The sequence below is a fragment of the Ranitomeya imitator genome, chromosome 5 (genome assembly GCF_032444005.1).
Source record: "Ranitomeya imitator isolate aRanImi1 chromosome 5, aRanImi1.pri, whole genome shotgun sequence".
NCBI lineage: Eukaryota > Metazoa > Chordata > Amphibia > Anura > Dendrobatidae > Ranitomeya > Ranitomeya imitator.
Window position 1 is genome coordinate 708,601,023 of NC_091286.1, and position 27,172 is coordinate 708,628,194.

The following is a 27,172-nucleotide window of genomic DNA, read 5'->3' on the forward strand; positions in this document are numbered from 1 at the left end:
CATGTGTATCCAGACCTCTTTTAATGCACCCCATGATCCTGTTTGCCTTGGCAGCTGCTGCCTGGCACTGGCTGCTCCAGGTAAGTTTATCATTAACTAGGATCCCCAAGTCCTTCTCCCTGTCAGATTTACCCAGTGGTTTCCCATTCAGTGTGTAATGGTGATATTGATTCCTTCCTCCCATGTGTATAACCTTACATTTATCATTGTTAAACCTCATCTGCCACCTTTCAGCCCAAGTTTCCAACTTATCCAGATCCATCTGTAGAGGTATACTATCTTCTCTTGTATTAACTGCTTTACATAGTTTTGTATCATCTGCAAATATCGATATTTTACTGTGTAAACCTTCTACCAGATCATTAATGAATATGTTGAAGAGAACAGGTCCCAATACTGACCCCTGCGGTACCCCACTGGTCACAGCGACCCAGTTAGAGACTATACCATTTATAACCACCCTCTGCTTTCTATCACTAAGCCAGTTACTAACACATTTACACACATTTTCCCCCAGACCAAGCATTCTCATTTTGTGTACCAACCTCTTGTGCGGCACGGTATCAAACGCTTTGGAAAAATCGAGATATACCACGTCCAATGACTCCCCGTGGTCCAGCCTATAGCTTACCTCTTCATAAAAACTGATTAGATTGGTTTGACAGGAGCGATTTCTCATAAACCCATGCTGATATGGAGTTAAACAGTTATTCTCATTGAGATAATCCAGAATAACATCCCTCAGAAACCCTTCAAATATTTTACCAACAATAGAGGTTAGACTTACTGGCCTATAATTTCCAGGTTCACTTTTAGAGCCCTTTTTGAATATTGGCACCACATTTGCTATGCGCCAATCCTGCGGAACAGACCCTGTCGCTATAGAGTCCCTAAAAATAAGAAATAATGGTTTATCTATTACATTACTTAGTTCTCTTAGTACTCGTGGGTGTATGCCATCCGGACCCGGAGATTTATCTATTTTAATCTTATTTAGCCGGTTTCGCACCTCTTCTTGGGTTAGATTGGTGACCCTTAATATAGGGTTTTCATTGTTTCTTGGGATTTCACCTAGCATTTCATTTTCCACCGTGAATACCGTGGAGAAGAAGATGTTTAATATGTTAGCTTTTTCCTCGTCATCTACAACCATTCTTTCCTCACTATTTTTTAAGGGGCCTACATTTTCAGTTTTTATTCTTTTACTATTGATATAGTTGAAGAACAGTTTGGGATTAGTTTTACTCTCCTTAGCAATGTGCTTCTCTGTTTCCTTTTTGGCAGCTTTAATTAGTTTTTTAGATAAAGTATTTTTCTCCCTATAGTTTTTTAGAGCTTCAATGGTGCCATCCTGCTTTAGTAGTGCAAATGCTTTCTTTTTACTGTTAATTGCCTGTCTTACTTCTTTGTTTAGCCACATTGGGTTTTTCCTATTTCTAGTCCTTTTATTCCCACAAGGTATAAACCGCTTACACTGCCTATTTAGGATGTTCTTAAACATTTCCCATTTATTATCTGTATTCTTATTTCTGAGGATATTGTCCCAGTCTACCAGATTAAGGGCATCTCTAAGCTGGTCAAACTTTGCCTTCCTAAAGTTCAGTGTTTTTGTGACTCCCTGACAAGTCCCCCTAGTGAAAGACAGGTGAAACTGTACAATATTGTGGTCGCTATTTCCTAGATGCCCGACCACCTGCAGATTTGTTATTCTGTCAGGTCTATTAGATAGTATTAGGTCTAAAAGTGCTGCTCCTCTGGTTGGATTCTGCACCAATTGTGAAAGATAATTTTTCTTGGTTATTAGCAGAAACCTGTTGCCTTTATGGGTTTCACAGGTTTCTGTTTCCCAGTTAATATCCGGGTAGTTAAAGTCCCCCATAACCAGGACCTCATTATGGGTTGCAGCTTCATCTATCTGCTTTAGAAGTAGACTTTCCATGGTTTCTGTTATATTTGGGGGTTTGTAACAGACCCCAATGAGAATTTTGTTACCATTTTTCCCTCCATGAATTTCGACCCATATGGACTCGACATCCTCATTTCCTTCGCTAATATCCTCACTTAAAGTGGACTTTAGACAAGACTTTACATAGAGACAAACCCCTCCTCCTCTCCGATTTTTACGATCCTTTCTAAACAGACTGTAACCCTGTCAGTTAACTGCCCAGTCATAGCTTTCATCTAACCATGTCTCGGTTATTCCCACTATGTCAAAGTTACCACTATGTCAAAGGTGATTGTGCCTCTGTCTCCTCCATTCCGCCCTATGTCTGAGGTGATTGTGCCTCCGTCTCCTCCATTCCGTCCTATGTCTGAGGTGATTGTGCCTCCGTCTCCTCCATTCCGTCCTATGTCTGAGGTGATTGTGCCTCCGTCTCCTCCATTCCGCCCTATGTCTGAGGTGATTGTGCCTCCGTCTCCTCCATTCCGTCCTATGTCTGAGGTGATTGTGCCTCCGTCTCCTCCAGGATGAGGTTCCCCCTGCAGGGAGGGGGCCTGGAATCTAGAAACCGATCCAAGAGCATTGTGGGTAATATCAGGTGAAGAATGGCCGCCCTGTGTGTACAGAAGTCAGGACAAGTGTCCCTGGGGCGACCCCGCTACTTTACTGCCGGACCCCAAGAAGGATGGCAGTGATGAGGATCACCTTCAACATGACTGTTCCCAACTCCTGACTGAAGAGACGGCTGCTCCAATGTCAGTGAGAATCCACATCCTGATCTGGTGTTATAGACGGACGGTTCAAGATATGGTGATGATTTTGGCAGATTCCACACCGGATACGCTGTTACTACGGAAGATACTGTAGTGCACGCAGCTGCACTCCCTCCCTCACTGTCAGGACAAGAAGCAGAACTTCAGGCTCTGTCTACTGCATGTGTTCTGGCCAAAGACAGGCGGGCTAATATGTACACGGACTCACAGTATGCATTTGGTATTGCTCATGATTTCGGAGCCCTATGGGCCAATCGAGGATTTGTTACTACTGCCGGGACTCCAGTGAAGAATGCTGAAGCTGTTAAAACCCTCATGGACTCAATCAGATTACCTACTCAGGTGGCCATTATCAAAGTTAAGGAGCACGGTCCTAGGAACAGTCCACAGACTGTTGGTAACGCCTGTGCGGATATGCAAGCAAAAGCCGCTGCTCTCCTACCCGTTGAACTGACCATACCAGCTATGGTGACCACACGCTCTCAGCGTAAACAGTTACAAGAAACACTGACTCTACAGGAACCTGATGATCTATGCCAGACTGAGGTTTTCTGTCGGACCCAGCGAGACCGCTTAATGACTATGCAGAGAATGTCCCCAAAGGAAGAAGTGAAGCAGTGGGAAGGCTGATGCAGCACGTATGGACATGGTCGCTGGAAAAAGGACCAACTTGTGTGTCTCCCTAAGCGGATGTACCCTGCTATTGCCACACATCGAGGAAAATAACAGGCCCTAGCCCTGGTACAAAAATTCTACTGGGCTCCAGGTATTTCTACAGTCCTGACAGCACTCAACCGTGCATGTAACATCGGTCAGACCTGCAATCCCGGTCAACTTCACCGTGTACCCCTGAAGCATCTTGCTAAGCCCGACTATCCTTTCCAAAGGCTCCAGGTGGACCACATCACGTTGTCTAAGTCTGGAAGGTAGAAATATTGTCTGGTGGTTGTCGACATGTTCTCCAGTTGGCCGGAAGCATTCCCCGTTACCAACATGACTGCAAAAACTACAGCAAAGAAACTGGTGATGGAAGTTATATGCAGATATGGTGTTCCAGAAGTCGTTCAAAGTGACCAAGGTCCTGCCTTCTCGTGTATCAGGAGGTTCTGACAATGCTTGGATCCACTGTAGCCCTCCATACTCCATACCATCCACAATCCAGTGGGAAAGTTGAGAGGCTGAACGGCACACTGAAGGGACAATTGACCAAAATGATGCAGGAGACTACGGCTCCATGGCCAGGGCTCTTACACATTCGTACTACCCCTATTGCAAAACATGGCCTGTCCCCATATGAGATATTGTTTGGTGCTAGGCCCCCAGTTGCAAATTTACAGCCTCAGGAGTTGTCAGAAGAAACTGACCGTGCTGTTCAATATGTTATTCAGCTTAGTAAAATTTTGCTAACACCCATGTTTTAGTTTATGCTTCCCTTCCTGATTCAGCAGAGACCGACACTTGTCACTATTTGAAGCCTGGTGATTTTGTGGTCGCGAAAAGGCATGTCAGAAAACACGGACTAGAACCCTTGTATGACGGTCCCTACCAAGTCCGCTGAGAAAGGCAAAAGCTGACAGCACTCACTGTTCTGGGGCGCCCGTTCAACATCCAGGGAACCGTCCCGGATATTACCAGACCAACCAATGCATAATGAACTGCGCTCCACCCAGGTGTAGAAATCTTCAAAATACGCTTTATTGGTCTTTGTCAAGCATACAATACAGCATAGAGGGCTGTCTTAAGTAGTGTGGATGCCACACAGTGCACCAATTACCACCAAGTACCGCCCACATAACACAATTAACAAATATCGTATAAAAAATAGACATCAGTAGTTCACATACATTTTCATTATCAACATATACCCATATAGTAAATAAAAACTCCCACTCTTCACCATATATATACAAAGATCTTCACATATTCCTTGTTGATCGGCGAACCGCCACTTCCTGTATCTTCGTCTCCATGGGGACAATCAGCCAACCGACTGTGTCATGACTGTCACAGTATCCAATCCCAGTTCATAGCGCCAAAAAGAAAGACAACCTATCACCATGTCCGGTACAAATTACCCCACGAATCCACCCAATCTAAAGTGCTCTTCATTCTAGAAAAGATCCAAGTACCTGTATTCCACTTCCGGGTCGCCAGAGTTCACCCAAAACATCATGAGGGAGCGTAGGCGCAAGGAGCATCAAGCGAGCCCCCACCACATGACTGCAGCCGCGGTCCGCCCCCATCGCATCAGGCGCATGTGCCACCTCCCGGCCACCCAGCATGCAGGTGCCGCTGGAGAGCGCACGCGCGCAATGCCCTGGACGAACCACCACCACATGACCACAGTGCTGGTCCGCCCCCGCTACCCAGTGCGCAAGCGCCACCACTCAGTCCCTAAAACGCCCTCCTAGTAGGTGTAAAGGGAGCTTCTGCACCGAAGCGCAGGCGCATCAAGGCCCGGACATAGCCCAAAACAATAAGGGCTTGCCCTAAAGGCAAAACGCGCACGCGCAAACATCGCAGGCTCAACCTACCCACATTAAGAGGGCACATATATATATAAAAGAGACATCCATCTCTGCGAACATTATACAAATACCAAAAATATAGAAAAAACTTAGACCCCCACAAAATACAATAAACTATATAAATCATAATATAAACATATCTAAAAAAAGGCAAAAGAGCCAAAAGGAAAAATCAAGAAAAAAACACACACTAGCAGTACAATGAGACAGTCGGACGGCAAAGGAAGAATAATAATAATAATAATAATAATTTTTATTTATATAGCGCCAACATATTCCGCAGCGCTTTACAAATTATAGAGGGGACTTGTACATACAATAGACATTACAGCATAACAGAAATACAGTTCAAAACAGATACCAGGAGGAGTGAGGGCCCTGCTCGTAAGCTTACAAACTATGAGGAAAAGGGGAGACACGAGAGGTGGATGGTAACAATTGCTATAGTTATTCGGACCAGCCATAGTGTAAGGCTTGGGTGTTCATGTAAAGCTGCATGAACCAGTTAATTAATTTTTTTTTTTTTTTTTTTTTTTTTTTTAATATAGGCCACACAGGGATCGTTAGGTTAATGCATTGAGGCGGTAGGCCAAGAAAAAGATCATATTCATAAAAATCCATTTATTAATACTATAGGATATAAATAATCCACTATCGACTTATTCCATCCAGCCACCGACTGCCCCAGAGTAACCTGCAAAATAAAAAGACATTAACAAAAAATGTCCTCAAACCCAATGTCAATAAAAACAAACATTGATGAAACAGCTGCCCCGAGGGGTATAGGTCATATTACGCACAAAATTGTAAGTTGAAATCTAAATTTAAACCCTTAGGTTGTAAAGACCCCAATGTGTAGATCCATCTCATCTCTTTTGTTTTGAGTATCTGCACCCTATCACCCCTTCTCCTCAACATAGGGACACTATCAATAACTCTGAATCGTAGTTGATTTACAGAGTGCCTCTTCTCTAAAAAATGTTTTGGAACCGGTAAATCCGTCAGGCCTGTCCTTATAGTGCTTTTGTGTTTGCTAATGCGAGTTTTTATCTCCGTGGTGGTCTCACCCACATAAGTCAAGCCACATGGGCATATAATCATATACACCACGTAGCTTGACAGACTGGTGTACCTCTCTTTCAAAAAAAATTTTTTGCCGGTGTGGGGGTGATAAAAAAACTCACCCTTAACCCTGCTGTTCTGTTCGGTCTGGGGAGACCTATTTTGAACTTTGGTATTTTTTGGGGTGTTCAAGATGCGGTTCTGAAACTTGTGGTTGATTGACTTAAATGAGGATGGGTCGGTCGGCCACGGGTTTCAGAGCCGCATCTTGAATATTTTAAAGAATATTGAAGTTCAAAGTCGGTCATTTTTGACCAACAGAACAGCAGGGTTAAGCATGTTGTTGCAACAGGCGCAGCCCAAACATGGAAAATTGCCATGTTTGGCTGTGCGTAACCGCTGGGTTGAAGTCTTCTCAGTGCCAATGTCAGACTTCACTAGTCTGTCCTTCAAATTCCGACCCCTCCTAAACTACATCATTGGAAACGACCTGAAACTTTTAACTGACGGGAGCCCCCGTTGGAGAAACGCCCAATGTTTCTTCAAAACCCGGCCAATTTGATTACTGGCTTGCGCACTGGGTAGCGGGGGCGGGCCAGCACTGTGGTCATGTGGTGGTGGTTCGTCCCGGGCATTGCACGCGTGCGCTCTCCAGCGGCACCTCCATGCTGGGTGGCCGGGAGGTGGCACATGCGCCTGATGCGATGGGGGCAGACCGCGGCTGCGGTCATGTGGTGGGGGCTCGCCTGATGCTCCTTGCGCCTGCGCTCCCTCATGATGTTTTGGGTGAACTCTGGTGACCCGGAAGTGGAATACAGGTACTGGGATCTTTTCTAGAATGAAGAGCACTTTAGATTGGGCGGATTCGTGGGGTAATTTGTACTGGACATGGTGATAGGTTGTCTTCCTTTTTGGCGCTATGAACCGGGATTGGATACTGTGACAGTCATGACACAGTCGGTTGGCTGATTGTCCCCATGGAGACGAAGATACAGGAAGTGGCGGTTCGCCGATCAAGAAGGAATATGTGAAGATCTTTGTATATATATGGTGAAGAGTGGGAGTTTTTATTTACTATATGGGTATATGTTGATAATGAAAATGTATGTTAACTACTGATGTCTGTTTTTTATATGATATTTGTTAATTGTGTTATGTGGGCGGTACTTGGTGGTAATTCTTCCCTCTCCTAGTGTATCCTCACCCACCCCCTGCAGACTGTGAGCCCTCGCGGGCAGGGTCCTCCCTCCTTATGTACTCGTGTGCCTTGTTATCTGCTCATGTTTAATGTATTTGTCTATATTTGCCCCGTATTCACATGTAAAGCGCCATGGAATAAATGGCGCTATAAAAATGTATAATAATAATAATATAATAATAATAATAATTGGTGCACTGTGTGGCATCCACACTACTTAAGACAGCCCTCTATGCTGTATTGTATGCTTGACAAAGACGAAGTGGTGGTCGAAACGTTGCTGCTGTACCATGGCTCAATAAAGCATATTTTGAAGATTTCTACACCTGGGTGGAGTGCTGTTCATTATGCATTGGTTGGTCCCTACCAAGTCCTCCTCATTACTTCTATGTCAGTAAAGCTGGAAGGAAGGCCGACGTGGATCCACGTATCGCACTGCAAGCTGGTCAAACAGACTAGTAGCAAACAAGGGGACATAATGTTTTGGTTTTTCGTATTTCCATATAATAATATTGGTAACCGCATAGGACAGCCTAAATTCCCCAATATCCTTGAATAATAAGTTTGTACAATATCATGAAAGATTAATAGTACAGATGGGTATAGCCAATAAAATTGTCAGTTCTATTTTCATTTACCCTATGATTACACAAATATGGGATAAATTGCTTAGGGCCACAGACTATCTAGATGATCAAATTTGGGATATATTGGATATACTTAATACTACTGTCGCTGTCCAAAACCAACTTATCATAGTTATTAATCAACATACTGTAGTACTGGACTACTTAACAGCAGCACAGGGTGGTATGTGTCAGATTATTGGACCCGCATGCTGTTATTATATAGATCCCAATAGCACTATGAAGTTAAAGTTAGAAGATATTCAAAGACCCAGAGATCAATATAATAAAGACAATGACCGTAATAAGGACAGTTGGTGAGCAGACACCTTCTCCTTTCTTAATCCAGCCAATTGGTTTGAGGGACTTGGGGGCTGGATAGCTGGAATCTTGCAAAGTTTGTTACATATCGCTGCCTTTATCCTTGTCATGTATGTAATACTAAAACTTGTTCTTTGGTGTATTTCTGTATGTATTAGGAAATTCTGCACTAGGACAACTAATGATGATTCCAAAAGCGTTGCCACCCCTGCTCTTCTCTACACCGATTTCACAAAGATTCCTGATGAAGATGTTGAAGCCAAGCGCATTGCTACCTTCAAAAGACCTCCTCCCCGTCATCAAAAAAAGACCTTTTCCCCCGTCATCAAAAATTGTTATCCGTAAATTGTAGCATACAGGGGGGACGGGGACGCCGCAACAGCCATGGCTGGTAACATGGCACCAGTCATGTGAAGACCATACCTCTCGAGCTTATAGCTCGGGATAGTACCTCTGATGTTGCATATTAGTTAACAAAATGTATCTAGGGGGGAATGTGAAGGGTTAAACTAAGAAAAATTAAAGCAAGCTTCATTTTTTGCTTTTCGACTGCATCTTGCTGTTTTGAGATAAATTTTTGTTACTAAGTAAAAGTTCACAGCCGTTATAAGACCTTGATTGTTCTCACCTGGTCTGTAGGGGATGGGTGAGGATACACTAGGAGAGGGCAGAGCTGGTTGTGCGGTGGTTCAGCAGACTACGGATCACTGCAGGCTGTAGGCTTGTCGGAAGAGGTGGGTCTTCAGGTTCTTTTTGAAGGTTTATATGGTAGGCAAGAGTCTGATGTGTTGGGTAGAGGGTTCCAGAGTATGGGGAAAGCACGGGAGAAGTCTTGGATGTGGTTGTGGGAAAAGATGAGAGGGGAGAGGATCGGAGGTTGCATGTACTGTAGGTAGGTTACGGGACACCATGTCGCAGATGTATGGAGGAGACTGGTTGTGGATGGCTTTGTATGTCATAGTTAGTGTTTTGAACTGGAGTATCTAGGTGATAGGAAGCCAGTGAAGGGCTTGGCATAGGGTAGAGGCTGGGGAATAGTGGGGAGACAGGTAGATTAGTCGGGCAGCAGAGTGTAGGATGGATAGGAGTGGTGCCAGAGTGCTAGAGGGGAGGCCAGAGAGTAGGAGGTTGCAGTAGTCAAGGCGGGAGATGATAAGGGCATGCACTAGTGTTTTTGTGGTGTCGCGGTCAAGGAATGCGCGGATTCAGGAAATATTTTTGAGTTTGAGATGGCAGGAGGAGGCAAGGGTTTGGATACGTGGCTTGAAAGAGTCGAGGATCACCCCGAGGCACCAAGCGTGTGGGACTGGGGAAAGTGAGCAGCCATTGACATCCTGGATGGTTTGTGATGATCTCAGAAATGGGTGGTGATGATGTTGTTAATGATTTGTGATGTCCTCTGGAACGGCATGTGATCACCTTGGGAATGGTTGGTGATTACCTCAGAGATAGTTGGTGATGACTTGAAATGGTTGCTCTTGATATCAGAGATAGTTGGGATTCAGGAATGCTTGGGGATGACTGATAATTTCTTCAGAGATGGTTATAGACACCCCAAACGATTTGTGATAATCTCGGGAATGGTTGATGTTTATATTGACCTTGGTTTATATTGACCTTGTGGGTTGTTAAGGTTCTTGGGTTTGGTTGGTAGTGATGTCAGGGATGGTTGGTGATGAGCTCGGACATTATCGATAATGACATAATTGATGATTGAGGTGGTAACCTCACAGTTAGATGGTGATGTCCTCAGATATGTTTGACAATGACTTCCCAAATGGTCAGTAATGACCTCCAGGATGGTTTGTACTGATTCGGAGATGTTTTATGCCAAACATTGTAGATACAGGGGCTTCTCACAAAATTAGAATATAATCAAAAAGTGAATTTATTTCAGTTCTTCTATACAAAAAGTGAACCTCTTTATCCTCTGGAGTGCAATTGGGTACACATAAGACAGCCCAAGACGCAGGGTGTCAGTCTCTCTGGTTCCTTTAGCCTCTGTGTTGCTCCACACAGAGAGAGCTCTGCAGACAACTGCCCTGTCTGCTTCCAAGAACACACTGACACCCCTCCCCCACTACTACAGGGCTTTTTAATCAGTCACTGCTTCACTATTCTAATTACAGCCACACTTGTGTCTGCAGTACACCATCATGGCCTAACTACGCTTCCATGCACATTCTGGAGAAAACATACAGCACCCTCAAGCTGTAACAGGGGTCACTGGCTCACAGCACTCAATACTTGGTCCTTTTGCATCAATTACTGCATCAATGCGGCGTGGCATGGAGGCGATCAGCCTGTGGCACTGCTGAGGGGCTATGGAAGCCCAGGTTGCTTTGATAGCAGCCTTCAGCTCGTCTGCATTGTTGGGTCTAGTGTCTCTCATCTTCCTCTTGACAATACAACATAGATTCTCTATGGGGTTAATGTCAGGCGAGTTTGCTGCTAATCATGGAATGGAAAAGAATTGAAGGGGGCCACTAGCCAATAATATCGGGGTTCTCCATAAGCATATGAAAAATGCTATAAGAGGAAAAGAAAAAAGAACATGCCCACAAGATGGGGACATCCGCAACAAGTTAAGGACATTATAACGTTTATCAAAAAGGATTGAACAATTTAAACAATTTGAACAGGACACAACAACAGTGTTAAAAACCACCAAGGGTACATGTACTAGTCATGCCTTGGTATAGAGGCAATGATAGCCCACAAAAGCATCCCCTCACAGCATAATGATTGATACAGTATGGCTCTCAGAAAAACAGATTAGATAACAGCAATGTAATGCTAAAAATATCAATAGCACAGTCAAAGTAACATATCAAAAAAGCCGTGCTAGTTCACAGTACTATATTGAAAATGAATATGAAAGTTATCATGCCTTATCTGGTAATAAGAAAAGCAAAGAGAAGCCCAAATACTCAGACCAAAAGATGCGGGAATCCTCATCCTCAAGTATTGAGGCCATGGTAGCTGAGAGGAGAGGGAGTGTGGGATGCAAACCCAAGTGTATCACCGCACTAAATGCGGCTTCTTCAGGGAAAGTAGCATGCTGTGTCCCGAAATTGTGACGTATGTATACAAAAATATCAATAGGTTAATTGGTCACCTGAAAGAAGGGGCCAACCGGCAAAGGAGCGAAGAGAAAGCAGATGGTGGGTACCATCTTGTCAGTGCCCGTCTGTCATCAATGGTTAATAAGGTCAATTGAAAGTCAAGCCGCGCATGCGCAGAGAGTGCCGTGTCGCGCATGCGCAGTTGTTCTGTGGATTCTGTTGTTCTGCCCAATCAAGTACAGTGATACTGTTGTTTTTACACCGGGTATTGGTACTTTTGGCAGTGTGGACAGGGGCCAAGTCTTGCTGGAGAATGACATTTCCATCTCCAAAAAGCTTGTCGGCAGAGGGAAGCATGAAGAGCTCTAGAATGTCCTGGTAGACGGCTGCGCTGACTTTGGTCTTGATAAAACACAGTGGACCTACACCAGCAGATGACATGGCTCCCCAAACCATCACTCTTTGTGGACACTTCACACTAGACCTCCAGCAGCTTGGTTTGTGGTCTCTCCTCTCTTCCTCCAGACTCTGGGACCATGATTTCCAAGGTCTAGTGTGAAGCCTCCACAATCAGTGATGGTTTGGGGAGCCATGTCATCTGCTGGTGTAGGGCCACTGTGTTTTATCAAGACCAAAGTCAGCGCAGCCGTCTACTAGGACATTTTAGAGCACTTCATGCTTGCATCTGCCAACAAGCTTTTTGGAGATGGAAATGTCATTCTCCAGCAGGACTTGGCACCTGGCCACATTGCCAAAAGTACCAATACCTGGTGTAAAAACAACAGTATCACTGGGCTTGATTGGCGGAAAACTCGCCTGACCTTAACCCCATAGAGAATCTATGTGTCATTGTCAAGTCCGGAGTTTATTTTCCTCTTTCCTCTCTTGGGACTGGTCATGCAGGGGTTAATCTCAGCCTCGTTTTGGAGCTAGCTGGGCTATTTCAGTCCCTCACAGCCTGCTGACCAGTGTTAGTGATAGTTCATGCTTCCCAGCTTGAGCCCCCTGACCTGTATTCTGCTATTGGTGATCCTTGTGCCTCTGACTGCCTGTACCCGTGTATGAATCTATCTGATCTCTGGACTTCGCCTCTTGTTTTCCGTTTCTGATACCACGCTCCCGATTGGCTTCGACTCTGGCTTGTACCCCGACTTTGTCTTACGTTTCACGTTTAGGTTACCATGTTCCCGGTAGGCTCTGATTTCTTGCTTGTCCCTGACTATTCTCCTGACTGCCCCTGTGTACAGTGCTGACCTCTCTGTGTATGACCTTGGCTTGTCTGACTTCTCTCATTACCTGTGACACCTGTGCCATAGCTCAGTGTTGTGACGCTTAGTGTTTAACCTCTCTTCCCTCACCAGCTCCCCCTGATGAAGATTTCAATACACTATGGAGTATTGTAAAGAGGAAGATGAGAGACACCAGACTCAACAATGCAGACGAGCTGAAGGCTGCTATCAAAGCAACCTGGGATTCCACAACCCCCCAGCAGCGCCACAGGCTGATCACCTCCATGCCACGCCGCATTGATGCAGGAATTGATGCAAAAGGAGCCCCGACGAAGTATTGAGAGCATTTACTGATCATATATTTCAGTAGGACAACATTTCAGATTTTACAATCATTTTTCAACCTGGTGTTGTAAAGTATTCTAATTTACTGAGATAATGACTTTTGGGTTTTCATTGGCTGTAAGCCATAATCATCAACATTAACAGAAATAAACACGTGAAATAGATCACTCTGTGGGTAATGACTATAGAATATAGGAGATTCACTTTTTGTATTGAAGAACTGAAATAAATTAACTTTTTGGTTATATTCTACTTTTGTGAGAAACACCTGTAGTTGATAATGACCTTGGCGAAGGTTGGCAATTACCTGGCAAAGGTTTAGCAATGACTTCAGTGGTAATGACAGCATAGATAACATATAAGTATGGTTCCTGGAGTAACTGTTATGGTAACCCTCCACTGTGGACTCCTGATATTGGCAGGCTGGTGTGAGTGACATTGCCTTTAATATCATTGTGTTCTTGTACAGTTCCGTTTTTATGCCTTTTATGTAGCATTGTGGATGTTCTCCTTAATCACAGCTAAACAAAGCTCTGTTTGTCATTCTCACATTAACCAGATGGTACACAGGACCTCTGAGCCTGTGGAGTATCACATGGCTGGACAGCGGTGGGGCAGTCGCTGAGTATCCAGCCACCATGTCAGCCTTCGCCTGGCTCGTCCTCATCATTGGTGGCACAACAGCACACATTGAAGGTAGGTCTCAGCAGGTAACAGCGCTGACTTGCAAAGAGGCTGAGGCATAAGGGGTCTAGAAGCGTCCAGGGTCCAGGGTCATTCCAGGTGCTGCACCAACGCCAGAGGTACTGAGTGTCCACGGGCAAATTCAGAAGGCTTCTCTGGCTTTGTGGACGTCTTGTGGCCAAGGAGAGGATTTGCAACAGGCAGTGAGCTAGTGACAGCTGTGGCTGAATGTACATGTGTCCATGAGCACTGATGACGGCCATGACAGTAGACAGTTAAATGTGCACTATACCAGTGCAGAACACTGAGGTTCATATGAAATCCTGAATATAATTATCTCCTGTCCAAAGATTGTCAAAGAGAGTTATCCACAACCGTACACAAGATAACAGGAAGACTGCGCAGTATCATCTACTGCTGTCGTGTAACTACTCCATTCATAAAGCTCATATCTGACCCTTATCCTTTAGACCCTTTTCTTGTTCACACCTGACAGTTCTCCTGCTCATACCTGCCCCATCTCCTACATGCCCTTCTCCTGCTTATCCCTGACTCTTCTTCTGCCTGCCCTTCTTTTGCTAATACCTGTCCATTCTCCTGCTCCTACTTGACCCTTCTCCTGCTCATACACGTTCCTTCTCCTGCTCATATATGTCCCTTCTCCTGCTCATAGACTGCTTTTCATACTTGCCGCTTCTCCTACTCATACCTGCTCTTCACCTATTCTCCTGCATATTCCTTTTCCTTCTCCTGCTCATACCTGACCCTTCTCCTGCTCATAGATGTCTTTTCATACTTGCCCCTTCTCCTGCTCATGCCTGCCCTTCTCCAGCTCATATCTGACCCTTCTCCTGCTCATACATGACTCTTCCCCTGCTCCAACATGACTCTTCTCCTGCTCATACCTGACCCTTCTCATAACCAATCCGTCTCCTGCTCATACTTGACCCTTCTGCTTATTTCTGCCCTTCTTGTGTTTATTTCTGCTCTTACGCCTGATCATAGCTGGCCCTTCTCCTGCTCTTTCTTACCCTTTTCGTGCTCTTACATGACCTTTCTCATGTTCGCGCCTGCCCCTTCTTCAACTCCCACCTACCTTCTCTTGCTCATACATGACTTTTCTGAACATTCCTCACCCTTCTCATGCTCATTTTTGACCCTTCTCCTGCTCATGCCTGCCATTTCTTCTGCTCATACATGTCCTTTCTCCTGCTCAAACATGACCGTTCTGCACATTCCTGACCCTCCTCATGCTCATATCTGACCCTTTTCATGCTCATTTCTGACCCTTATCCTGCTCATACCTGTCTCTTCTTCTGCTCATACATGTCCCTTCCCCTGCTCATAGACTGCTTCTCATACTTGCGCATTCTACTGCTCATACCTGCTGTTCTCCATTTCTCTTGCATTTCCCTTTTCCTTCTCATGTTCATACCTGATCCTTCTCCTGCTCATAGACATCTTCTCATACTTGCCTCTTCTCCTGCTCATGCCTGCCCTTCACTTGCTTATACTGTATCTGACGCTTCTGCCCATACCTCATCCCCCTCCTGCACTTATCTGACCTTTCTCCTGCTAATACCTTACTCTTTCCCTGCTCATAAATGACTCTTCTCCTGCTATTTCTGCCCCTTCTCATGTTTATTTCTGCTCCTTCTCGTGCTCATATCTGGCCCTTCCCCTACTCATAATTACCCTTTTTCTGCTCGTACATGACCCTTTTTTTGCTCATGCCTGCCCCTTCTTGTGCTCCTACCTACCTTCTGCTGCTCATACATGACCCTTCTGCACATTCCCGACCCTTAACATGATCATGCCTGCCCCTTCTTCTGCACATACCTACCCTTCTTCTGAACATACATGACCCTTCTACTACTTATACCTGTTCTTTCTTCTGCTTAAACCTGCTTCTTTTCCTATTCATACATGAGCCTCGTTTCACTCATATCTGCCCCTTCTTCTGCTCATACCTATCATTCTCCTGCTCATACATGACCTATCTCCTGCTTATACCTGATTCTTCTCCTGCTCTTACTTAACCCTCTCCTCCTCTTACCTTCAACAGCTCCTGCTCATACATGATCCTTCTCATGCTCATACTTGCCTCTCTCCTGCTCATCCATGACCCCTCTCCTGGTCAAACCTGCCCCTTCTGCTCATACCTGACCCTTGTCCTGCTCATGCCTCCCTTTCTCTTGCTCATACCTTCCCCTTCCCCAGCTCATACCTTCCCTTTCTCATGTTTATACCTGCCCCTTCTCATATTCATACATAACCCTTCCCCAGCTCATACCTGCCCCTTCTCATGTTTATACCTGCCCCTTCTCATATTCATACACAACCATTCTCCTGCTCATACCTTTTCCTGCTCATGTTTATACCTTCCCCTTCCCCATACCTTCCCCTTCTCGTGTTTATACCTTCCCCTTCTCGTGTTTATACCTTCCCCTTCTCGTGTTTATACCTTCCCCTTCCCCAGCTCATACCTTCCCCTTCTCATATTCATACACAACCATTCTCCTGCTCATACCTTTTCCTGCTCATGTCTACCCCTTCCTCTGCTCTGTGAGGTCCACAGACTCTACCGTGCTCATATTATAACTACTTGTTACTGCACACACTCAGCATCCCATAGACTTCTATGGGTTGAATTGACTGCAATAGATCCCTCAGAAGGGTATGAGAAGCTGAGCATGCACAAATGCCCTTTATTTACTGCTGGGGTTGAAGGTAATGCTGCAATACTGTTATTAGAATTCGGTTACAGAGTTGTATTCATATTAATAGTGACTTTATTAAGGATATTTTAGGTAGTGGGAAACTCCATAGAATTGCATTATTAGCTCTGCTACCAGTGCACAAAGGCCTTCTGGACATGAATAACATGAGCATTGTCCTGTCTCCCACAGCTTCTTCCCATGGGGTCCACCAATCGGCTGAGATTGTCGTCTACGCTGACAGCTTCCGACACGGCCAAAATTACCATTTATTGGAGCCGGTCAGGGGGTTCATAGAACATCTTCAGAATGTCACCGACCATCGGGTTATGCTGCACTTGCATGACTACGACTTCAAGACGCTCCAAGAGCATTTCCGTAGCCATGGGGGAATGGTCGGATTCATCCCCCAGAAGCAGTACATTGTGGATTTCATTAACTCCATGACATGGAGACCCCAGAACGGCATCACCCGCAAGTCATACATCCTTATCCTCATGGTTAAAGATGGCTACCCTTACTCGTACATGAAGCCCAAAATACACAAACTAAAGAGGGCCGGGGTGGAGATATTTGTGATGAAATTCAATATGCTCCAGGACTATGAGTATTATGATATTGTGTCCTTCCCACAGAAGACCCATATATATAGCATGCTGGAGTACACAAGTCCTGAAAGAGCTCTGTCCGTGCTGGCCCAGTCTGTGTGTCGGAGCATCGAGGCAAAAGAAAAGAGTGCCAAAAAGGCTCGTAAGTCTCTTGTCTGTGATTGCAGATTGGATGAAATGAAGAATAGGGAACTCCAGAAAGACCGATCTGGGTGGCAACATTCTCCCATACCAGAACCTGGGAAATGTCGGTCCTGGCGACATCTCTCTTCTGCAATACTGGAACCTGGGGGATATCAGTCCTGGCAGAATCTTTTTCCTATTATACGGAACCCCATAAATACCGCTCCTGGCAGCATCCTTCTCATATACCAGACCTGGGGAAATGCCAGTCCTGGCAGTATCCTTCCCATATACCAGACCCTGGGAAATTCCAGTTCTGGCAGCATCTCTCTCCTGCTATACTGGAACCTGGGGATACCAGTCCTGGCAGAATCCTTTTCCTATTATGCGGAACCCCATAAATACCACTCCTGGCAGCATCCTTCTCATATACCAGAACCGGGAAAACACCAGTCCTGGCAGTATCCTTCCAATATACCGGACCCGGGAAAATATTGATCCTGGCAGAATCCTTTTCTATTATACTGAACCCCATAAATACTGCTCCTGATGGCATCCTTCTCATATAAAAGACCCGGGGAAATACCGGTCCTTCTTCTCATATACCAGACCCTGGGAAATACTGGTGCTGGCAGAATCCTTCCCATATACAAGACCCCGGGAAATACTGATCCTGCCAGAATCGTTCTCATATTCCAGACCCCGGGAAATACTGGTCCTGGCAGAATCCTTCTCATATACCAGACCCGGGGAAATACCAGTCCTGACGGTATCCTTCCCATATACAAGACCCTGGGAAGTACCAGTTCTGGCGGCATCATTCTCTTGTTATACTGGAACTTGAAAGATACCAGTCCTGGTGGTATCCTCCTCCTATTACACCAAACACCAGAAATAAGCGTCCTGGCGGCACCCTTCTCATATACTAGCAGGATCGTTCTGATTTACCAGACTCCAGGTATTGTAATTCCTGGCGGTATTCTTCTCATGTTATACCGGACCCCAGAATTACTGGTCCTGGTGACATCCTTTTCCTATATCGGAACACAAGAAATACCGGTCCCGGTGATATCCTCCCCCTATATCAGACTCCATGAAGTACCGATTCTGGTGGCATCATTCTCCTTCATCAGATCTTGGGAAATACCAGCATTGACAACTTCCTTCTCCTTTAATATTGTTCCTGGTGTCATCCTTATCCTGTTATACCGGACCCCAGAATTACTGGTCCTGGTGACATCCTTTTCCTATATCAGAACACAAGAAATACCGGTCCCGGTGATATCCTTCTCCTATATCAGACTCCATGAAGTACCGATTCTGGTGGCATCGTTCTCCTACATCAGACCTTGGGAAATACCAACATTGACAACTTCCTTCTCCTTTAATATTGTTCCTGGTGTCATCCTTATCCGGTTATACCGGACCCCAGAATTACTGGTCCTGGTGACATCCTTTTCATAGATCAGATCCCGGAAAATACCAGTCCTAGCAGCATCCTTGTCTCATACTAGATCCCAGGAAATACCAGTGCTAGCAGAATCTATCTCCTGTTATACTGAACTCCAGAAATAACGGTCCTAGTCACATCCTTCTCATATACCAGACCCCGTGAAATATCGGTCCTGGTGACATCCTTCTCCTGTTATACCAAACCCTGCGAAATATCGGTCCTGGAGGCATCCTTCTCCTGTTATACCAAACCCTGCGAAATATCGGTCCTGGAGGCATCCTTCTCCTATGATACCAAATCCCGGGAAACACCGGTCTTAGCGGCATTCTTCTCATGTTATACCAGACCCCAGAAAATATCGGTCCTGACGGTTACTTTTTCTTGTGCTAAACCCAAGAAATACCAGTCCTGGCAGAATCCTTCTCCTGTTATACCAAACCCCAGAAATAACGGTCCTGCAGGTATCCTTATCCTACTATACTGAACCCTGGGAAATACCAATCCTGGAGGCATCATTCTCGGGTAATATCAGACCCTGGAAGATACCGCGATCCTGGCAAGATCCTTATCCTAATATGCTGAATCCTGGGAAATACTGGTCCTGGTGGCATCCTTTTCCTATACCAGACCCCTGGAAATACAGATCCTAGCGGAATCTATCTCCTGTTATACCGAACCCCAGAAATAACGGTCTAGTCTCATCCTTCTAATATGCCAGACCCTGGGAAATATCATTCCTGGTGTCATCCTTCCCGTTATACCAAACCCTGCAAAATACCGGTCCTTGAGGCATCCTTCTCCTATTATACCAAATCCAGGGAAATACTGGTCTTAGCGGCATCCTTCTGATCTTATACCAGACCCCAGAAAATATCGATCATGGCGGCTTCCTTCTCCTGTTGTGCTAAATCCAAGAAATGTTAGTCCCAGCAGCATCCATCTCCTGTTATGCCAAACCCCAGAAAGACCGGTCCTAGAGTTATCGTTATCCTACTATTCTAAACCTCGCGAAATACCAGTTCTGAAGGCATCCTTCTCAGGTGATACCAGACTGCAGAAGATGCCGCAAACCTGGCAGCATCCCTATCCTACTATGCTGGATCCTGGGAAATACTGGTCCTGGTGGCATCCTTCTCCTCCTATACCGGACCCCAGGAAATATAATTTCTGGCAGCATTCTTTTCCTGTCATACCAAACCCCAGAATTACTGGTCCTAGCGACATTCTTTTCCTCTATTAGAACACAAGAAATACTGGTCCCGGCGACATCCTTCTCCTATATCAGACCCCAGGAAATACTGATCCTGGTGGCATCCTTCTCCTACATTAGTGCTTGGAAAATACCAGTCTTGACAACATCCTTCTCCTATACCAGACCCTAGAAAATACCAGTCCTAGCAGAATCTATCTCCTGTTATTCTGAACCCAAGAAATACCAGTCCAGGTGGCATCCATCTCATGTTGTGCCAAACCCCAGAAATACCGATCCTGGAGGTATCCTTATCCTACTATACTGAACCCTGGGAAATATCAGTCCTGGAGGCATACTTGTCGTATTTTACCGGACCCGGGAAGATACCGCGGTCCTGGCAGTATCCTTATCCTACTATGCTGGACCCTGGGAAATACTGGTCCTGGTGGTATCCTTCTCTCCCTATACAGGACACCAAGAAATATCAGTTCTTGCAGAAACTTTCTACTTTTATACCAAACAACAGAAAATACCAGTCTTGCCAGCATGAAGGACCTCAAGGAAAATTCCTTCTCAAATAATGAGATGAATTTGGCACATAGTCGAGACAGTCTGCGCTCCCCTGTACATTAATACCGGTGTGCGGTATGTCTGCTACGTTCTTCTTCATAGAGGAAGGAACGTGACAACCATTTGAGGCACATTTCTATCCTGGAGCAGAAGTTGTCATGGTTGTCAATTCCACCTTCCATAGTGTTCCTGGAATATCTAAAATGTAAAGTACAAGCCTCATGACCAGCCTGGGCCCTTCTCCAGCCAGTTGAGTGATGGTGCTGGATGGATAACATGCGATCTCTGATCTTTCTATCCTTCAGTCTTTTCTCAGGTAAGGTTGTCAGATGGCGATGACCACTGTAGGGGAAGAGTGGAGCTTCTCTACAACGATACTTGGGGCTGGCTCAGTGATCAACACTGGGATGGGCATGGAGCGGATGTCATCTGCCGGCAGCTGGGGTGTGGACCTTCTCTGGAAGTCATGAAAGAAGATGCATTCGGACCAGGGTCTGGAAATGTCCTGGAGCAAATCGACTGTACTGGAGATGAGCATGATGTTTCAGAGTGTTTACTGGGAAGATGGAGTGAACCAGACTCAGAGAGTCCTGAAAAGAGTGCGGGGGTCAGCTGCCTGTCTTCAGGTTGGTCTTAAAATAATCTATCTTGATGTTCTCCTAGGACATTTACTAATATGGCTCCTGTCCTCCTTACACTTAGGTGTTGGCAGTGTACGACTGGTCAATGGCTCCGGACCTTGCGATGGAATAGTGGAAGTTTCAATCAATAACACATGGAGTAGACTCTGCCTATGGAACTTTGATGTACGTGAGGGCTCGGTTGTCTGCAGACAAATGGGTTGTGGACCTCTTGTGAAAATGCAGGAAAACATAGTGGGAGAAACTGATATCAGGTTCAAGATGGTGAAAAAAACACTTTGTTCTGGGGCAGAATCTCAGCTATCTGAATGCAGCCTTAGTCCCTGGAGCTCACAGCCATGCCTCCACAACATCCATGCAGGCGTTGTCTGCTCCACATCAGGTGCGTAACCGCAGAGGTTGTCATATCCTTTATCTACACATTGAAGGGTTATCATGTCTACTGAAAGTGAAGCAGGGACAAGAACAAGGCTACGGCAGAGGGCCCCCAGGAGCTCGTAGTCGTCAGATCCACAAAGAAGCTTGCAAACGGTTCAGATTCCTTGTGCGGCACTTTGATCCTGAATACGGCTCTGAATTCAGTGACAGACATAGGCACAGCAGGACTAACTAGAAAACAACTTTAGTCAAAGTGAGGTAGACGCTGAGCTTGCTGGTTACACAAAAACAGGAACAGTTGCTAAAATACTTATCCGGCACCCCTCACCTTCAAAAAGGCACCATGCTAGCAGCATCTCTCACTGCAAGGAAAGTAAAAGGCATTTTAAGGGGAACCTGTCACCCCCAAAATCGTATATGATCTGCGGCCACCACCATCAGGGGCTTATCTCCAGCATTCTGTAATGCATTCTGTAATGCTGTAGATAAGCCCCCGATGTAACCTGAAAGATGAGAGAGGTTATATAATACTCACCCAGGGTTGGTCCCGCTGCGGTCCGGGTCCGATGGGCGTCCTCTTCTTGTCTTCACACTGCGGCTCCGGCGCAGGAGTACTTTGTCTGTCCTGATGAGGGCAGAGCAAAGTACTGCAGTTCGCAGGCGCCGGGAAAGGTCAGAGAGGCCCAGCACCTGCGCACTGCAGTACTTTGCTCTGCCCTCAACAGGACAGACAAAGTACGCCTGCGCCGGAGCGTGAAGACAAGAAGAGGACGTCATTGTATGAGGATGGGAGGCCCCGGACCGCGACGCCCATCGGATCAGAACAGAACCGGGACATTCATGGGTGAGTATAATCTAACCTCTTTTTCCTCATCTTTCAGGTTACATCGGGGGCTTATCTACAGCATTACAGAATGCCTTACAGAATGCTATAGATAAGCCCCTGATGCCGGTGGCCTTAGCTTATAGGCGAATTTTGGGGTGACAGATTCCCTTTAAGCTTGGTGATTGCACAACTAAGATGCACAGAGCTTGGCATCTATCCTAGTAGTAGGCATAGGGCTTTACATTATTAGGAGGCACAGAACGTGGAACATACAGTTTTAGGAAGCTTAGAGCTTGGTGGTTACACAACTAGGAGGCATAAGGCTTGGGAATTACACTACTAGTATGCGCAGACCTTGGTGGTGACACTTCCAGAAGGCACGTGACTTGGTAGGAATAATGCTTAGCAATTATACTAGGAGGCACACAGCCTGGTGTTTGCACTGCTAAGAGGCACACAGCTTGGTGTTTGCACTACTAGAAGGCACACAGCTTGGACCTTCATGGTTAGACCACTGAAAGTTAGAGTTTGATGTTACATTACTTGTAGGCTAGGTGGTTAACGGGTCAGGGGAATCTGCCAATATCTCCATCTCAGATCCATGATGGTCAGGTACTCTGCCCTCGACAACTAATCGAGCAGGTCTCTTCGATGTGCAGCATAGAGTATGCTTCAGTGACGGTCACCCACCTAGATCCAGCACAGCCCTCCCTGTTGGCAGCGCAGAGGCAGGAAGCGGTATTGTCACTGTTCCACCAGTCGCCAGACCACTGCAGCCTGTGATTGGCTTCAGCGGTCGGGTGACATTGAGAAGATAGTCATCATAAACTCTCCAATGGTGTGACAGGAGCGTCGTGTGTGGCCATTGTACAGTATGGAGCGTCGTGTGTGGCCATTGTCCAGTATGGAGCGTCGTGTGTGGCCATTGTACAGTATGGAGCGTCGTGTGTGGCCATTGTACAGTATGGAGCTTCGTGTGTGGCCATTGTACAGTATGGAGCGTCGTGTGTGACCATTGTATAGTATGGAGCGTCGTGTGTGGCCATTGTACTGTATGGAGCGTCGTGTGTGGCCATTGTACAGTATGGAGCGTCGTGTGTGGCCATTGTACAGTATGGAGCTTCGTGTGTGGCCATTGTACAGTATGGAGCGTCGTGTGTGACCATTGTACAGTATGGAGCGTCATGTGTGGCCATTGTACACTATGGAGCGTCGTGTGTGGCCATTGTACACTATGGAGCGTCGTGTGTGGCCATTGTGCACTGTGGAGCATCGTGTGTGGCCATTGTACAGTGTGGAGCGTCGTGTGGGGCCATTGTACACTATGGAGCGTCGTGTGTGGCCATTGTCCAGTATGGAGCGTCGTGTGTGGCCATTATACAGTATGGAGCGTCGTGTGTGGCCGTTATACAGTATGGAGCGTCGTGTGTGGCCATTATACAGTATGGAGCGTCGTGTGTGGCCGTTATACAGTATGGAGCGTCGTGTGTGGCCATTGTCCAGTATGGAGCGTCGTGTGTGGCCATTATACAGTATGGAGCGTCGTGTGTGGCCATTATACAGTATGGAGCATCGTGTGTGGCCATTATACAGTATGGAGCGTCGTGTGTGGCCGTTATACAGTATGGAGCGTCGTTTGTGGCCATTGTACAGTATGGAGCGTCGTGTGAGGTCATTATACAGTATGGAGCGTCGTGTGTGGCCATTGTACACTATGGAGCGTCGTGTGTGGCCATTATACAGTATGGAGCGTCGTGTGTGGCCATTGTACAGTATGGAGCGTCGTGTGTGGCCATTGTACAGTATGGAGCGTCGTGTGTGGCCATTGTACAGTATGGAGCGTCGTGTGTGGCCGTTATACAGTATGGAGCGTCGTGTGTGGCCATTGTACAGTATGGAGCGTCGTGTGTGGCCATTATACAGTATGGAGTGTCGTGTGTGGCCATTGTCCAGTATGGAGCGTCGTGTGTGGCCATTGTACAGTATGGAGCGTCGTGTGTGGCCATTATACAGTATAGAGCATCATGTGTGTGGCCATTGTACAGTATGGAGCTTCGTGTGTGGCCATTGTACAGTATGGAGCGTCGTGTGTGGCCATTGTACAGTATGGAGCGTCGTGTGTGGCCATTGTACACTATGGAGCATCGTGTGTGTGGCCATTGTACAGTATGGAGCGTCGTGTGTGGCCATTGTCCAGTATGGAGCGTCGTGTGTGGCCATTGTACAGTATGGAGCGTCGTGTGTGGCCATTGTACAGTATGGAGCGTCGTGTGTGGCCATTGTACAGTATGGAGCGTCGTGTGTGGCCATTGTACAGTATGGAGCATCGTGTGTGGCCATTGTACAGTATGGAGCATCGTGTGTGGCCATTGTACAGTATGGAGCGTCGTGTGTGGCCATTGTCCAGTGTGGAGCGTCGTGTGTGGCCATTGTACAGTATGGAGCGTCGTGTGTGGCCATTGAACAGTATGGAGCGTCGTGTGTGTGGCCATTGTACAGTATGGAGCGTCGTGTGTGGGGCCATTGTACAGTATGGAGCGTCGTATGTGGCCATTGTACACTATGGAGCATCGTGTGTGGCCATTGTCCAGTATGGAGCATCGTGTGTGGCCATTGTACTGTATGGAGCGTCGTGTGTGGCCATTGTACAGTATGGAGCGTCGTGTGTGGCCATTGTCCAGTATGGAGCGTCATGTGTGGCCATTGTACAGTATGGAGCGTCGAGTGTGGCCATTGTACAGTATGGAGCGTCGTGTGTGGCCATTGTCCAGTATGGAGCGTCGTGTGTGGCCATTGTACTGTATGGAACGTCGTGTGCGGCCATTGTACAGTATGGAGCGTCGTGTGTGGCCATTGTACAGTATGGAGCATCGTGTGTGGCCATTGTACAGTATGGAGCGTCGTGTGTGGCCATTGTCCAGTATGGAGCGTCATGTGTGGCCATTGTACAGTATGGAGCGTCGAGTGTGGCCATTGTACAGTATGGAGCGTCGTGTGTGGCCATTGTCCAGTATGGAGCGTCGTGTGTGGCCATTGTACAGTATGGAGCGTCGTGTGTGGCCATTATACAGTATAGAGCATCATGTGTGTGGCCATTGTACAGTATGGAGCTTCGTGTGTGGCCATTGTACAGTATGGAGCGTCGTGTGTGGCCATTGTACAGTATGGAGCGTCGTGTGTGGCCATTGTACACTATGGAGCATCGTGTGTGTGGCCATTGTACAGTATGGAGCGTCGTGTGTGGCCATTGTCCAGTATGGAGCGTCGTGTGTGGCCATTGTACAGTATGGAGCGTCGTGTGTGGCCATTGTACAGTATGGAGCGTCGTGTGTGGCCATTGTACAGTATGGAGCATCGTGTGTGGCCATTGTACAGTATGGAGCATCGTGTGTGGCCATTGTACAGTATGGAGCGTCGTGTGTGGCCATTGTCCAGTGTGGAGCGTCGTGTGTGGCCATTGTACAGTATGGAGCGTCGTGTGTGGCCATTGAACAGTATGGAGCGTCGTGTGTGTGGCCATTGTACAGTATGGAGCGTCGTGTGTGGGGACATTGTACAGTATGGAGCGTCGTATGTGGCCATTGTACACTATGGAGCATCGTGTGTGGCCATTGTCCAGTATGGAGCATCGTGTGTGGACATTGTACTGTATGGAGCGTCGTGTGTGGCCATTGTACAGTATGGAGCGTCGTGTGTGGCCATTGTCCAGTATGGAGCGTCATGTGTGGCCATTGTACAGTATGGAGCGTCGAGTGTGGCCATTGTACAGTATGGAGCGTCGTGTGTGGCCATTGTCCAGTATGGAGCGTCGTGTGTGGCCATTGTACTGTATGGAACGTCGTGTGCGGCCATTGTACAGTATGGAGCGTCGTGTGTGGCCATTGTACAGTATGGAGCGTCGTGTGTGGCCATTGTACAGTATGGAGCGTCGTGTGTGGCCATTGTCCAGTATGGAGCGTCATGTGTGGCCATTGTACAGTATGGAGCGTCGAGTGTGGCCATTGTACAGTATGGAGCGTCGTGTGTGGCCATTGTCCAGTATGGAGCGTCGTGTGTGGCCATTGTACAGTATGGAGCGTCGTGTGTGGCCATTGTACAGTATGGAGCATCGTGTGTGGCCATTATACAGTATGGAGCGTCGTGTGTGGCCATTGTCCAGTATGGAGCGTCGTGTGGGGCCATTGTACACTATGGAGCATCGTGTGTGGCCATTGTACAGTATGGAGCATCGTGTGTGGTCATTGTACACTATGGAGCGTCGTGTGTGGCCATTATACAGTATGGAGCGTCGTGTGTGGCCATTGTACAGTATGGAGCATCATGTGTGGCCATTGTACAGTATGGAGCGTCGTGTGTGACCATTGTATAGTATGGAGCGTCGTGTGTGGCCATTGTACACTATGGAGCATCGTGTGTGGCCATTGTACACTATGGAGCGTCGTGTGTGGCCATTGTCCAGTGTGGAGCATCGTGTGTGGCCATTGTACACTATGGAGCGTCGTGTGTGGCCATTGTCCAGTATGGAGCGTCGTGTGTGGCCATTATACAGTATGGAGCGTCGTGTGTGGCCGTTATACAGTATGGAGCGTCGTGTGAGGTCATTATACAGTATGGAGCGTCGTGTGTGGCCATTGTACAGTATGGAGCGTCGTGTGTGGCCATTGTACAGTATGGAGCTTCGTGTGTGGCCATTGTACAGTATGGAGCGTCGTGTGTGACCATTGTACACTATGGAGCGTCGTGTGTGGCCATTGTACACTATGGAGCGTCGTGTGTGGCCATTGTGCACTGTGGAGCATCGTGTGTGGCCATTGTACACTATGGAGCGTCGTGTGTGGCCATTGTCCAGTATGGAGCGTCGTGTGTGGCCATTATACAGTATGGAGCGTCG

General features: G+C 46.7%; 1 protein-coding gene across 1 annotated transcript in view; it reads left to right on the plus strand.

Moving 5' to 3' along the window:
* Positions 1 to 13,674: 13,674 nt before the first annotated feature.
* The window catches only part of LOC138680998 (scavenger receptor cysteine-rich domain-containing group B protein-like), a 75,116-nt gene continuing 61,618 nt past the window's right edge, over positions 13,675 to 27,172 (plus strand). Inside the window, exons 1-4 of the mRNA XM_069768181.1 lie at positions 13,675 to 13,785; positions 16,683 to 17,240; positions 20,742 to 21,062; positions 21,139 to 21,459. Of these exons, the coding sequence (XP_069624282.1) occupies positions 13,728 to 13,785; positions 16,683 to 17,240; positions 20,742 to 21,062; positions 21,139 to 21,459 (1,258 nt within the window). The 5' untranslated portion in view covers positions 13,675 to 13,727. The remainder of the gene's footprint in view (positions 13,786 to 16,682; positions 17,241 to 20,741; positions 21,063 to 21,138; positions 21,460 to 27,172) is intronic.